Genomic DNA, 11,624 nt, shown 5'->3' with positions numbered 1-11,624 from the left:
GGCAGGGTTCGCTGACAAAGCCGAGGAGAGAAGAACAGCTCCGATAGTCCTCATTGATTAGTTAATATTAAAACCTAGTGCAATCAGTTCATAGCCCCACTCCAAACATTTTAGCATATCACTCCACCTTCACCTTCGAATTCATGGAGGCTCTGGCATACAACGTACTTCCGACGAAGACGAATACTACACCAACCATAGCCAAAGGCGTCCTCGGTTCCCCTAGCAGAAACCAACCTGCACACAGCTGCAAGCATGACTTCACGTACCCTGCTACTACCAGAGTCAGAGGCGAAACCTGCTGGATGGCAATCACGGTGCAAAAGGGTAAGACGGTGACAAAGAGGCCCGATAGCCACATCAGACAGGCGAGGTCACGGACGTCAGCAGTTCGCGGTAGGTATTGTGCGATGCTTGGCAGATCTCTCCACACCGGAGCTTCCTTGGGTAACAACAAGGCCACTAACGGCAAGAGAACCAGGAGGTGGAGGGTGTTGTGAAGGACCTGTGTGCGCTCCGACGTTGTCTCACAATCGTTGAATGGGCGCATTTCCGGTTGCGCATGACCCATTTGACAGACTGCAGGTAGAGACAGCCGAAAACACTGGCCACGCAGCCATTAGCGTAGCCCCACAGGCAGAGATTTGAGTAGTTGACGTCGGCGGACGTGACCAGAAACCCCAGACTGATGCACACGCACGACCACAGTACCGGGGGCGCTGGGAAGGAACCAGCGCACCCGGAGGTCATGAGGACGGCCACCAGCACGCTGGTTGAACGTGACACGTGATATGAAGCGCTATGTGCCGCGTCCCAAACGCTCACATTGGAATCTCCCTAAGGCAGTAGTTTCCAAATCCTATTTGGCCAGCAAACAACAGCGCCACCGGCAGATAGGAGAGGTGGTCTTGAAAAAAAGTGTACAACCATGGCGACTCGATATGAAACACTTTGAAGAGGGCTGGGCATCGCTGAGTTAAGGTCATCGCATAGAGCTACTCTTTTAAAACATGGCGCCAGCGCCACTACGCATAGCGTCGTGAACAGAATCACGAATTGCTGCACCCAGGTCAGGAACAGCGGAAGACGCATGAGCGTCGTAAAATCATAGGGCGACGGCGGAGCTGGGTGGCAAAGTGACCTCCCGTCTAGGTCATCGGCAGACGTCAACAGCAAACGGTTCATCACCGTCGCCAGCGGCGAGAAGACGCTGTAAAACACTACGGCGAGCATCCACCTCATACCTGCTTATTCGTGAAATCGATGGCACATCTAGGCTACCTTTCGCGGACGCCTGTGGGCCAGGCCACCACGTACGACTCGTACTGTGGGGGCAAGTTCCAACCAGAAAAGTGCACCAGGTGCGATGTGTCTCATGATTTGGTTGAGGTACTGCAGGTCGCACATCTGGACAACTCTGTCTGCAGCATCAAAGTCTGTTTAGAGAAGGAGATGACTGTCGAATCATGGGTCCTGTCGCATAGCACTCCGGTTTCCCCCCAGCTCAAAACGAACCCTGTCGTGGGTGAGGTGGGATCTCTTTTCGGCAACGTGGACTTCAGCGACCTGATCGGAGCGAAGGACGTCGACTGGACAGGCTTTTTGGCTGGATGTGAGAAGGCAGGTGCGGAGCCAACTGTCGCGGCGCCGAAGTCAAAGAAGGAAACTCGGGGATGGCCTTCATACTACATTGAATGGGCGGAGCCCGCCTTGATCAAAGTACAAGCGGTCTATTATGATTCCGATGAGGAGCTGCCTCAGGTTCAGCCTGACGACGTCGATGATGACTACGAAGACTACCTCGACGTGATTAAGGGGAAACAGAGCGGGACGAGATTCGAAGAGACTTACTCTCCCCCTCTGCTGAGCGAGATGTTCTGCGACGAGATGTCTAGGAGCCCCTCGGCCTGCATCCGCGTCGGATTCTCGGTGCCTTTGTGGATGATGGACGAAGTCGAGACTGTTGAAGGCCGCGTCCCTCTGTCAGAGTTATCCCCTCCCTTGTGCCTCCATTGTCAGAAGAGGCTGGTATTGTCCTTTCAGATGCTGCCGACCCTGGTCCATCTGTGGCAGACGGCCTCTCCAAAGTTTCAGTTTCCAGTTGAATCTTTGGGCTTGTTATCCGTGTTCTCCTGCCACCTATGTGCGGAGACGAGGCATGTCACGCCATGGGTGGCGTTCCAATTGGAGAGATAGGCGTGTTTGTTTAATCCTCGTAGTTATGAGCTGCCTTGGAGCTCCTTGAAGCTAGGAGTTATAATGTCAGCTGACACGACTTACGAGAGCTTGAATACACTGCAGCAAAAACTCTGGGGTACAGCGCACCTGCTGGCCGTTAACGTCGAGGATAATGTCCTGAGCTCGGCCTTTCTCAGTTTTCACTTTCTCTAACCGAGTTTGAAACTGGTGGACCCCGTCAACTTTGTCCCTGAACTGCGCCAGAGGCCGCGAACTGCATCTGCCTTTCTCTTCGGTTCGCTGCTGCAGGCGGCTAATTGTGGTGCGCAGGATCTGCTCCATTTTGAAGTGCTCGTCTCGAGCCCTTTCCTCTTCCCTAGCCTTGTCCTGTATGAGGCCTGAGAGCTCATCAAACCACTTAATCCACCTGTACCGAGAAGCTTCGACAGAGTTGACTGTGGCAAAATCGCCTGTCGCGGCTAGGGCTCGCAAGATATCGTCGAATGGCAGCGTGGGCACGCGGTCCAGGGTATCCTGGAGCATTTCCGAGGTGTAATCTACGCCACGAGTGGCATCGGGGTTCGCAGTAACGCCCAGATTCAGCTGCATGATTTACGCAATATTGCTTGGAGTCATCGTCGTCGGGTAAGCCCCTGTCCAGGGTGTAAACCGACTCGTAGTCGGTTATCCCCCTGTCTCCATATGCGAATTTTCCGCCGAAGCCCCTTTTCGATGACCCAGTGACACTGCGACCCCAAAATGTAGCAAATTGTGACTGATTATGCGTAAGGTAAGCTTGCCCGTGTTCAATTTGGATACACACCCGGCATGGGGACCCACGACTCCCGTTGCACCTTCGACGGCGCCGATGACTCCCGTTGCACCTTCGACGGCGCCGATGACTCCCGTTGCACCTTCGACGGTCAACTTCAACCTAGCTGGGTATGACCAGCCGCTTCCCAGTGTGAACACCTATAGTGAGCCGGTGCCTTTGGTAGTGGGGTCTTCCGCACCTAGAGGTGTGGCGTCCCCGTTGATTGCACCTCCGTCGCTGAGAGCTCCGACACGCGAATCCCTAGTAGAGGGGTCCGGCGCACCTCAGCCTCTCGTGGCTCACTCATCGGCAGTTCCGGCAACTAATGTGGAGACTGGCATGTACGCGTTCGGCTTCCCTTCGTCTGGCCCGGCCTCGTTGATCAGGCGACCCTGCTCAGGGCTTATGAGCACAGCGCGAGGGGGTTCTGTTGGGCGCAGCGCCAGCCCAATACGGTCGGACGTGCCTTCATTTCGCCGGTACTCGCCGCTGGCACCGACTGTTGCCTCGTTGGCCTCGTTCACGGCAGGACATCGCATGGAGTCTTCCACGTCACCAAGAACTCAGCGGCGGCGGCGGCGTAGGCTGTCGTTGTCCAGTATTGCGTCGTTTGCCACATCCATGATTCCCCCAGAAGATAGAGACACGAGCAAGGTGCGAAGCGGCAGACATAAGGACTACTACTACCACGTCATCGACAGATCGAGAGACTACCGAAAAGAATCTCGCCGCAAAGGTCTATTCGGCGAACGTAGATCGTCAGTCTCCTCCGTCGTAAGCACCATCAAGGAGAGGAATCTGAGACGGCACCGGCAACCCTTGGCATTGTACCCTCTCGGTGACCCGACCTTGAATCAGGGCGCAATTTCGCCGGTCAATACGCGTTCTCTTCTCACCTGCTCAGGTGACTTTGCTCGGCACTACCCAAACGTTCACAAGGGCCTACTGAAGGGGCTCCTTGACGTCTCCCTCTTGATTTCGCACGAGGTCATAATTCCCATCAAAGAGGAGGTCACGTTCAACAAAGACACGATTCGGTCTAGGCGGGCCGTACAGGCTGGGATCGAGGCGAAACTGACCCGTACGCTGTCAGGGCGGTTCCCCGACCCCCACCTCAGCCCTAAACTGATAAAGAAGGTGACAGAGTACTTCTGTGACAAAATCGACGAGGGCATAGACTCGGCCGAAGACGAGAGGTCGTTTTTCCAATGGCTGCTTCGGTTGGACGTGGACAATGCTATTGACGTGCGCGTTACCACAAGCATCGGCTCTGGCGTGAACTCTATCATCGCCAACATCGAGGGATGCGCTTACGTTTCCCGAAAGAAGGGAGTTCTTCTCGGGCTAGCATCTCCAGACAGCATCAATCTGGAGATGGACCTGCTCCTCCGCGCCCTTTTCTTGAACGGCCGGCAGCTACTAGAGATCGACAAAGACCCACTGTTCGTGGACAAGGTGTTGATTGGCGACAATGTGTTCGCTCAACAACTGGTGAATCCTCTCTAAGTTTGGTGCAAGCGATCGACTAAAGTATTGCGTTCGCGGGAATTGGTGGTGTCGTTTTAAATGGTTTAAGAGAGTGGGAAGCTTGCAATGGCGTATTTCCGCGTTTTCCACATTTCTAGAATGCGACCACTAAGCGGTCTGCTCATGCTACTTTCTCTTGCGTGTTCAGGTGGGAGACAGTGCCCAGTGAACATGAGTGGTAGCTGAGGGAGGCACGCAAATTCTGCCTCCGCAGTGACCGCATTGGGATCGCTTCAGCATTTCTTTTCATATATATTTTGTTTCAGTTCTCTCAGGGACGTCTGACCGCAACTTCTATAAAATTCTGGGTGTACGCCCGAAGGCTGACCAGGCTACGATTAAGAAGGCCTACAGAAAGCTGGTCAAGCAGCATCACCCAGATATGTAAGTCCTAATTCTCTGAGGGTTAGGGTAGAATTCTATAAATTTCTCCCATTATTTGTTAATCGTAGAATTCTCTCTATATTTATCCCATTACATTCTAATCATATCTTCCTCTCAGATCTGATGATCCTGACGCCAACAACAAGTTTATTGACATCACGGATGCCTATGAAACGCTAAGCGACGAGGAGAAACGGCAGGAATATGACAACTTCGGAGAGGGCGGTGCTCCAAAGGGCCCGCCTCAGGGCCATCCTGGCGGGGGCTTTGGGGGCTTTGGCGGTTTCGGCGGCTCGGGTGGTGGAGTTCGGATTGTTATGGGTCCTCACGGCCCTACTGTGGTCTTCGACGATGAAGACGACTCGCGCTTCCAACGATTCGAGCCACTCTACAGAGACGCCGACAACGTGATGCGCGTGGAATCTTTTGCGCAGTTCACTAGACAGCTGAACGAGGTGTGGTCAGCTTCCTGGCCGCTGTTCGTTGTGCTTTTCCGTGACTCCTGCCCGCCTTGCCGCAACAAGGAGTCGCTTGTGAAGTCGGCTTCCGGTATACTAGCAGACGTCTTACCAGTCGTGGCCATTGACGCCGATGGAGACGTCACCAGACGCGTTAACGGACTCAAACATGTAGGAATTAATTCGCATGTATAGGTTCAGATTCTATTTTGCTTATATCTTTGTTTTTCCTAATTAGTTGCAGCTTACTCAGTTGCCTGCCATGGGGCTGCTGATGCCAGGAGGCTCCTTTATCCCCATGAACCTGGACAGGATAGACTCTCCGCAAGAAATAAAGAAATGGGTTTTCAAAAATCTTCCGAGTAATGTAAGATCCTTGTTTTATTGCTTCTCATCGATCTTCAGATAGTCTCCATCACGACGCTCGCCCAACTGACACAATTCAACCAGGACACCGGACTCGCCAAGGTCGTGTACTTTAGCGACACCCGCACCGCAGTCTCATGGAAGCTGCAAAAACTTTCCATGGACTTCAAACAGAAGCTGGATATCGGATGCGTTCTTTTGAGTCATCTCAATCCGAAGGCGAGAGCCGCGCTTGAGAAGGCTATGGGCCTGCCTGTGACGTTCCCAACATTGAGGCACTATTACGACGTGGATGATCTGTCACTGGTGAGGACTGCGCCATAGATTTGTATTGCTAATTAATATGAATAATTAATTACTCAGTAGCATACTTTATTTTTTTTAACTTTCTCCAGTCCGAAAATTTGAGCGCTCATAACTGGAACAACCTGATTCTGGAGCTCCACCGCATAGTTGCCTACAAGAAGCAAGGTGCTGGACGCTATCGACCTCGATTCAAGCAGCTCACCGACAGAGAACTGGTGGGCTCTTGAAGGCTTCTCCACTCAGAAAACGAACTGTGGTCCCTCGGAGTCCAAGTATTGCTTCGTGCTCGTCTCCAAGCCTGACGAGCATCGGAGTCACGAAATGACCGCTATTGCGGATAAGTTCGCGCATGAGCCCGCTCGGTTTTACTGGGCTGAGAACGTACCTTTGCCTAACGTGGGCCCCGGCGATTTCGTGGCGTGGAGACCTAAGCGCAAGCGGTTTCGGATTAGGTATTTAACAAATACATTAAACTTTCGTAATCAGTTTATCGAATACGAATTCCTATTTTTGATTAATACGAACGAGTACAATTTACAACACTCCCAGTCCCCTCAACATCAGCGCCGAGGACTTCGTCGAGTTGATCCTCTACAACGACGGACTCTCGAGTTCAGCGGAAGGCGTTCGGAAGCAGACTGTCCATTCTGAGTTGTGATTCGTCAAGTGGTTCATCATTATTCATCAAAAATTGAAGTCGATCAACGCTACGTCCGCAGGGCTGGTGTTCAGTGCTGGATTTAGATTCTTCGGTCCTGTGGGTAGGCCCAGCAGATCAACGAAGTCGTCCGCTCCTAAAAGATCCGTGCTGCTGTTGCCAGAAGTGGTAGTAGTGACCTGAGTAGTGCTGAGTGGTAGGTCGAGGAGGTCTGCGGTGCTTTTGACGGTCTCTGGTGCAGCAGCAGAAATGTTGGCTTCAAACGGTTCGACGTCGAAGTCCAGCAGATTTCCAACGGGTTTAGTCTCTTGTCGACAGAAAGACAAGATGTCTTGCACGATTGGGCGGCTACCAGGATATCGATCACTTGTGACATCCAAGTCGCGTCTGTGTTCGTTGACGCCTCTGGTGAGGGCGTCTCGGAATACCGTAAGATCTGAGCGGAGACCCGCTCGTATCAGTGATACAGCTCGCAGCGAGGAAGGCAGGTGGCTGCACGTCTACATACCAGACAATCCTTGATCCCACCTTTAAGTTCTCGAACAACAACTTCGCCACTGTCTTTTGGTCCACGGATCGAACCTGATCCAAGAATTCGCGTACTGCCTGGTTGGAAATGGACAACCGTACGCCGCCTGGTCGCATCACACCGTCTACGATGGCCTTCTCAAGTGGTTGGCCATCATCAGTAGATACAGCGATCGATGGCACTTGGGGAGGACTGCGTACCGAACCAGACAGCTGCTCACCAATACGACCCCAGGGGTGGCCAGACCTGCGACGGTACGCGAGGCGAGGGGTTTTTGTAAGAATGGGTGGGTCGCGGTTCAGAGTATCCTCCGCAATACTGAGGCGCTTCAAAGGTGCCCGAAGCATACGGTAAGGGGTACGATGGCAGACTGACCCCTGACGGGACCGCCTGTGTCGAGGGCATGCGGGTCTGTATAAGACTCTTGGCCCCTTGTACAGCCACGGAGGCTGCTTGATTTACGATGGGAACTACGTGCTGCGCCAGTGACGCCACAGCAGAGCTCGCACACTGGAGACTGATACCGGCCGGGGAGGGTGTCGCTGAAGGCTGGTAGTTGCCAAACCCCTGCATGTGCCGACTGGAAAGAATAAGTAGAAGCGGTTAAACTAAATATTACTCCACACCAAAGATTACTTGCAAAAATTATGACTGGGTCCTCACGTTTGATTCGCGCCTGGGGCAACGGCATCTCGAGCATACTCGTAGGAGAAGTTGGCCCGCGATGGCTCGGCAAATCGCCGAGTTTCCTGCCGATCTCCCAAAGCCTCCTCTGCATACAGCACCTTCAGACAGGCAGTGGCCTCCTCCCGAACCATGCGAGACACTTCGTCCCCTGGAGAACATGAATTTTATAAATATTAAAGATACACACATAGATAAGTAATCTCACCAGCGGAAGCACTGCGGTACCCAGCCAGTTCTCTGAGAGGAGGTACGGCCTCTCTTTCCACACAAGTTTTAAAAGTAGGCACTCCTGCTTCTAGGCAATGCCGCATGACCCTGAGAGTCTGTGCCGCGTGAGCCCCGAGCTCACCTTATGCTTCACAGAGGCCGAATCCGAACTGAGGTGATAAATCAGGTGCGGACCGACATTGTTCACTCTGGCCATCTCTGCCATCTGCGCAGTGTAAGCATCGCCGACACGCAAGATAAGCTTACCTCCTGTAGTTGGACGAACGTAGGCGTACTGGGACCCAAGACAGCCTGATTCACCTGGCGTCTCCACCCAAACATTGAATTCAGCAATTATTGCTGCTCGTCAAGCATCGATCTCGACTGGAGTGGATCTACGTCTACCATGAAAGTGCTGGTTGAAACTGAAGACTTTTCTAAACCTCTGAGACTTGACTGCAGGACCACTGATGAGTGCGGTATTATTGTCAAAGATATTAAAGTTCTTCTTCTTTATAGAAACTGCGTTACACATGTCAGATTGCCGTCGACCATGATTGTTGACTTGCGATCATTTAGGGGCTCCCCTGCGTGCCAACGAGTGGTTGTCGCACCCTCTTTCTCTGTGACGAGCCTCCCAATCCTAAAACCACTGCAATTCCGTGCAGTTTGGCGCGCAGAAGGCACTTCCTCTGTTCCAACACAGGAACAGGAGCTTGAGTTCTTCTCTCTTGACGACGTACCCTCAGCAGACCGTTGCTGTCTGCGAATTGATCGGTCTGATGTGGACATCCTGACTGTGCGGGATAAGTTCTGTGAGGATTTTTTGTCCAGACTGGGGTTCGAGACGCCTCCGGTGGTCTTCGACAACGAAATTGCTGTCTTCCCCTCTGGAATGAATTCCTTCCATTGGGAAATATTTCCTGAGCAATTTGTGGATGGGAGTGCTGATTGGCAGAGTTTGGAGAGCTCGTCCGGTTTCGTCCAAATCCAAAGGTGAGACATAGCGAAGCTCGACTCCATGCTGTGCTTAGACCGCTTCTGACATGAAACGTAGACCGCTTGAGGCATAGCGAAGCTCGACTCGATTATTAATGTCTTACGCATTTCAGAGATTTGAAAGGCTGCAGTCTGCACCTGGTGACATCGCCGCCTTCCCAGCAGGAGCCGGATAGACCCATGCTTAGCATACTTGAAGCCGTGCCGGACGACTGTAAATGGGTAAGGTGACGCACCTGGAACTATTAATTTGCCGCAGTTGTCATTAGTGTGCCCTGTGGAGGATTTTGGTTGGGTGTACAGGCAAATCAAGTCGTGCTTCTCAGAAAACGTTGAGTTGGTGTTGGACTCGGATCCTTTGGCAAGAGACAAGGTCTGGACCTGGTGCCGGTGTGACCCTCCAGCCCCTCTGGTTTTGGTGGTCACCCAGATCGCTTCTCAGATAGATGAGACTCCAGGAGGATGGGTTGTGTACTCGCCGTCCGCTAAACGGTCAACCGACTCCCAACCTCCGTCGATGGACGGACTGATCAGGACTGTGCTCCGAAAGAAGTCATCCTTCCGTCTGTTTTCCTTCATTGTCTCCATCTCGTGTCACCCCCTTCTGCAGAGCGATCACTGTGTGCATGTCACACCGACAAAGCCCCAAGGGACGCACAGCTTCTATGACCTGATGACTGATGCCGTTCCGCCTCTCCCTACGGAAATCACCTCGTATTTCAAAGAGTTTTTCTCCTCTGATCCTCCAACTACGAAGGTGGTTCTCCGAGGAAAAAACAAATCGACTACGCTGGAGCGAGTTCGAAAGGTGCGGTCGAGTCTTATAAAGAAATGGATTGTCAATTTAGAACTGGCATTGCCTCTGCGTTTTTATAATGTTTTTTCTTTTATTATTGGTCATTGTTTTTCGTTTATAACGTTTCAGCACCACCCTGATGTGGACTTTAGGATCATTGGTCTCACAGATGTCTTCGTCGGCGAAGTTGGCTCCTGCTCGCGATTTCTGGAAAACTCGTTTCGCGAGAGCTCCTTAGTATACTGCTTGGTCATTGACGACGTGAGTTGCCTTGTTATATTTCATGACGATGTTTCCAGTTCGAAGATATTGTAGGCCTGCCAGACACAGACTGCAAGTTCACCTTGGAGGTCCGAGACATGCTGATGTCACGACTGAAGGAGGAGTCAGCCAATCGTCGGGTATTGATATCCTCACGCCTTCGGAGTGTGGAAGGGTTCCAAGAACTTCAAACGTGACCGTGTAACGTTCACTTTCGTCTTTCGGATCGTGCCAACTAACATACTTAGCTAACATACTTAGTGATTAACATGCAGCGACGTACGTGTCACCTTTCGGATCGTGGGTTCGTGCCAGCTAACAGTGCTTAACATGCAGCGAAGTTTTTCCGAAACCCCACGTAGCTGTCGAGTTGCATGTTCACGAGACCCTGCAGAATTTGCGGCTTGTCGTTCGAAAGTTCGAAACGAGCGTTAGAAGCCTATGATACGTTTTTTTTACCATTCTTTGCACTACGACGTGTATTCCGATGTAAGATTCTTGAAGGGAGATGATAGTATTGAAGTTTTTTCAACTCTACTACTCTGTTAAGGGATATCCTGCCGATTCATGTGAACATGTTTCCCGATTTTACCACCCGTCTAGATGAATTGAGTAGCATTCGTGTCTGAGCAAGACTGACTCTCTTTTTTAAGATAATATATTCTAACGACCCGAAAATCGGTGACCGTTTCCTGTGAAGGGCGAAGCCCAGTACAAAATTTTGGTGGAAGCCCGGAACTGTGCTGACGTGCAAATCGCTCGTCTTACGTGGGAAAAGGGGCGAAAGACCAACCGAACCGATTAATTGACCCTTCACAAAAAAAAGGTAACATGCAGCGACGTGTTGACCCTTAGACGTCGTCTAACCTCAATGGAGACCGCAGCTCAAAGCATCTCAATTGAACGAAATGTAAACATAATTGCAGATGGTGGTAGTTTCGTTGGCCCCTAGGGCCTCAAAAATTGCCAGAGCTCGCAGCTCTGAACGTGAAATGGCTTAGTTTTCAACTAGCAATCATCAAACCTCCTCAAAGAGTCCTTGGTATTGATATTGCCCCTTGAGCAAAGACAATAGAACAGAAAAGTCTAAGGAATTCAGAGGACAAAACGGCATTTGCTACTTAATACAACCAATTCGGGTTCTGTGACAATTGAGTTACCAAGTCAAGGGAGGGGAGGGTAAGGGTATATGAGATGCACCACATGTCTGAGTCATGAACATGTGAACTGAGCAAGTTCGCATGCTAGCAGGAGGTCTTGCGTGTGAGAGGCAGTGCCTTTGACAGGATGGACCACGACACTCTCATTCAAGGGGGGTATCTGAGATGAAACCGTACATGCACCACCTGCCTGAGTCATGATGAACATGTGAACTGAGAAGGAGCAAGTTTGAATCCCCATGTCAAGGATTTGGGGGGGAAACGCTTGCGAAAGCAGGAGGTCTTGCGTGTGAG

The 11,624-nt window shown here is 51.7% G+C and overlaps 8 protein-coding genes across 13 annotated transcripts; 5 read left to right on the top strand and 3 right to left on the bottom strand.

Moving 5' to 3' along the window:
- Positions 1–118: 118 nt before the first annotated feature.
- Positions 119–1,092, bottom strand: KVP18_000566 (uncharacterized protein; the record flags this gene model as incomplete). Of its 2 annotated transcripts, XM_067949777.1 has the most annotated exons (4): positions 119–505; positions 532–799; positions 826–971; positions 1,000–1,092. In XM_067949777.1, the coding sequence occupies 4 exons, from the start codon at positions 1,090–1,092 to the stop codon at positions 119–121; spliced, it is 894 nt and encodes a 297-aa protein (XP_067806511.1). The 2 variants fall into 2 exon arrangements, with proteins under 2 accessions (XP_067806511.1, XP_067806510.1); XM_067949776.1 differs by lacking the exons at positions 826–971; positions 1,000–1,092 and having other exon boundaries at positions 119–571.
- A 171-nt stretch (positions 1,093–1,263) lies between these two features.
- KVP18_000565 (uncharacterized protein) lies at positions 1,264–2,196 on the top strand (the record flags this gene model as incomplete). The annotated part of the gene is made up of 1 exon (XM_067949775.1): positions 1,264–2,196. One exon carries the CDS (start codon positions 1,264–1,266, stop codon positions 2,194–2,196), a length of 933 nt encoding a protein of 310 aa, XP_067806509.1.
- A 66-nt stretch (positions 2,197–2,262) lies between these two features.
- KVP18_000568 (uncharacterized protein) lies at positions 2,263–2,787 on the bottom strand (the record flags this gene model as incomplete). The annotated part of the gene is made up of 1 exon (XM_067949780.1): positions 2,263–2,787. One exon carries the CDS (start codon positions 2,785–2,787, stop codon positions 2,263–2,265), a length of 525 nt encoding a protein of 174 aa, XP_067806514.1.
- Positions 2,788–2,959: 172 nt separating this feature from the next.
- On the top strand, positions 2,960–4,498 carry KVP18_000567 (uncharacterized protein; the record flags this gene model as incomplete). Of its 2 annotated transcripts, none has more annotated exons than XM_067949778.1 (1): positions 2,960–4,498. In XM_067949778.1, the coding sequence occupies one exon, from the start codon at positions 2,960–2,962 to the stop codon at positions 4,496–4,498; it is 1,539 nt and encodes a 512-aa protein (XP_067806512.1). The 2 variants fall into 2 exon arrangements, with proteins under 2 accessions (XP_067806512.1, XP_067806513.1); XM_067949779.1 differs by having other exon boundaries at positions 3,077–4,498.
- A 120-nt stretch (positions 4,499–4,618) lies between these two features.
- Positions 4,619–6,684, top strand: KVP18_000570 (uncharacterized protein; the record flags this gene model as incomplete). Of its 2 annotated transcripts, XM_067949783.1 has the most annotated exons (7): positions 4,619–4,667; positions 4,786–4,903; positions 5,022–5,532; positions 5,615–5,728; positions 5,767–6,033; positions 6,123–6,248; positions 6,277–6,684. In XM_067949783.1, 7 exons carry the CDS (start codon positions 4,619–4,621, stop codon positions 6,682–6,684), a joined length of 1,593 nt encoding a protein of 530 aa, XP_067806517.1. The 2 variants fall into 2 exon arrangements, with proteins under 2 accessions (XP_067806517.1, XP_067806516.1); XM_067949782.1 differs by lacking the exons at positions 4,619–4,667; positions 4,786–4,903; positions 6,277–6,684 and having other exon boundaries at positions 5,221–5,532; positions 5,606–5,728; positions 6,123–6,260.
- A 33-nt stretch (positions 6,685–6,717) lies between these two features.
- Positions 6,718–8,456, bottom strand: KVP18_000564 (uncharacterized protein; the record flags this gene model as incomplete). 3 transcript variants are annotated; one of them, XM_067949773.1, is made up of 7 exons in its annotated part: positions 6,718–7,191; positions 7,220–7,412; positions 7,441–7,800; positions 7,884–8,055; positions 8,113–8,230; positions 8,257–8,340; positions 8,382–8,456. In XM_067949773.1, the coding sequence occupies 7 exons, from the start codon at positions 8,454–8,456 to the stop codon at positions 6,718–6,720; spliced, it is 1,476 nt and encodes a 491-aa protein (XP_067806507.1). The 3 variants fall into 3 exon arrangements, with proteins under 3 accessions (XP_067806507.1, XP_067806506.1, XP_067806508.1); XM_067949774.1 differs by lacking the exons at positions 6,718–7,191; positions 7,220–7,412; positions 7,441–7,800; positions 8,257–8,340; positions 8,382–8,456 and having other exon boundaries at positions 7,880–8,055; positions 8,113–8,218; XM_067949772.1 differs by lacking the exons at positions 7,884–8,055; positions 8,113–8,230; positions 8,257–8,340; positions 8,382–8,456 and having other exon boundaries at positions 7,055–7,567.
- A 64-nt stretch (positions 8,457–8,520) lies between these two features.
- KVP18_000569 (uncharacterized protein) lies at positions 8,521–9,114 on the top strand (the record flags this gene model as incomplete). The annotated part of the gene is made up of 1 exon (XM_067949781.1): positions 8,521–9,114. The coding sequence occupies one exon, from the start codon at positions 8,521–8,523 to the stop codon at positions 9,112–9,114; it is 594 nt and encodes a 197-aa protein (XP_067806515.1).
- A 179-nt stretch (positions 9,115–9,293) lies between these two features.
- On the top strand, positions 9,294–10,367 carry KVP18_000571 (uncharacterized protein; the record flags this gene model as incomplete). The annotated part of the gene is made up of 3 exons (XM_067949784.1): positions 9,294–9,335; positions 9,373–10,170; positions 10,209–10,367. The coding sequence occupies 3 exons, from the start codon at positions 9,294–9,296 to the stop codon at positions 10,365–10,367; spliced, it is 999 nt and encodes a 332-aa protein (XP_067806518.1).
- Between the last annotated feature and the right edge of the window lie 1,257 nt (positions 10,368–11,624).

The sequence above is a fragment of a genome (genome assembly GCF_019968955.1).
Source record: "MAG: Porospora cf. gigantea A chromosome Unknown PgA_NODE_736_length_11624_cov_357.716, whole genome shotgun sequence".
In the NCBI taxonomy this organism is placed as follows: Eukaryota; Apicomplexa; class Conoidasida; order Eugregarinorida; family Porosporidae; genus Porospora; species Porospora cf. gigantea A.
Note: the sequence above shows the minus strand (reverse complement) of the source record. Positions and strands in the feature narration are given on the sequence as shown.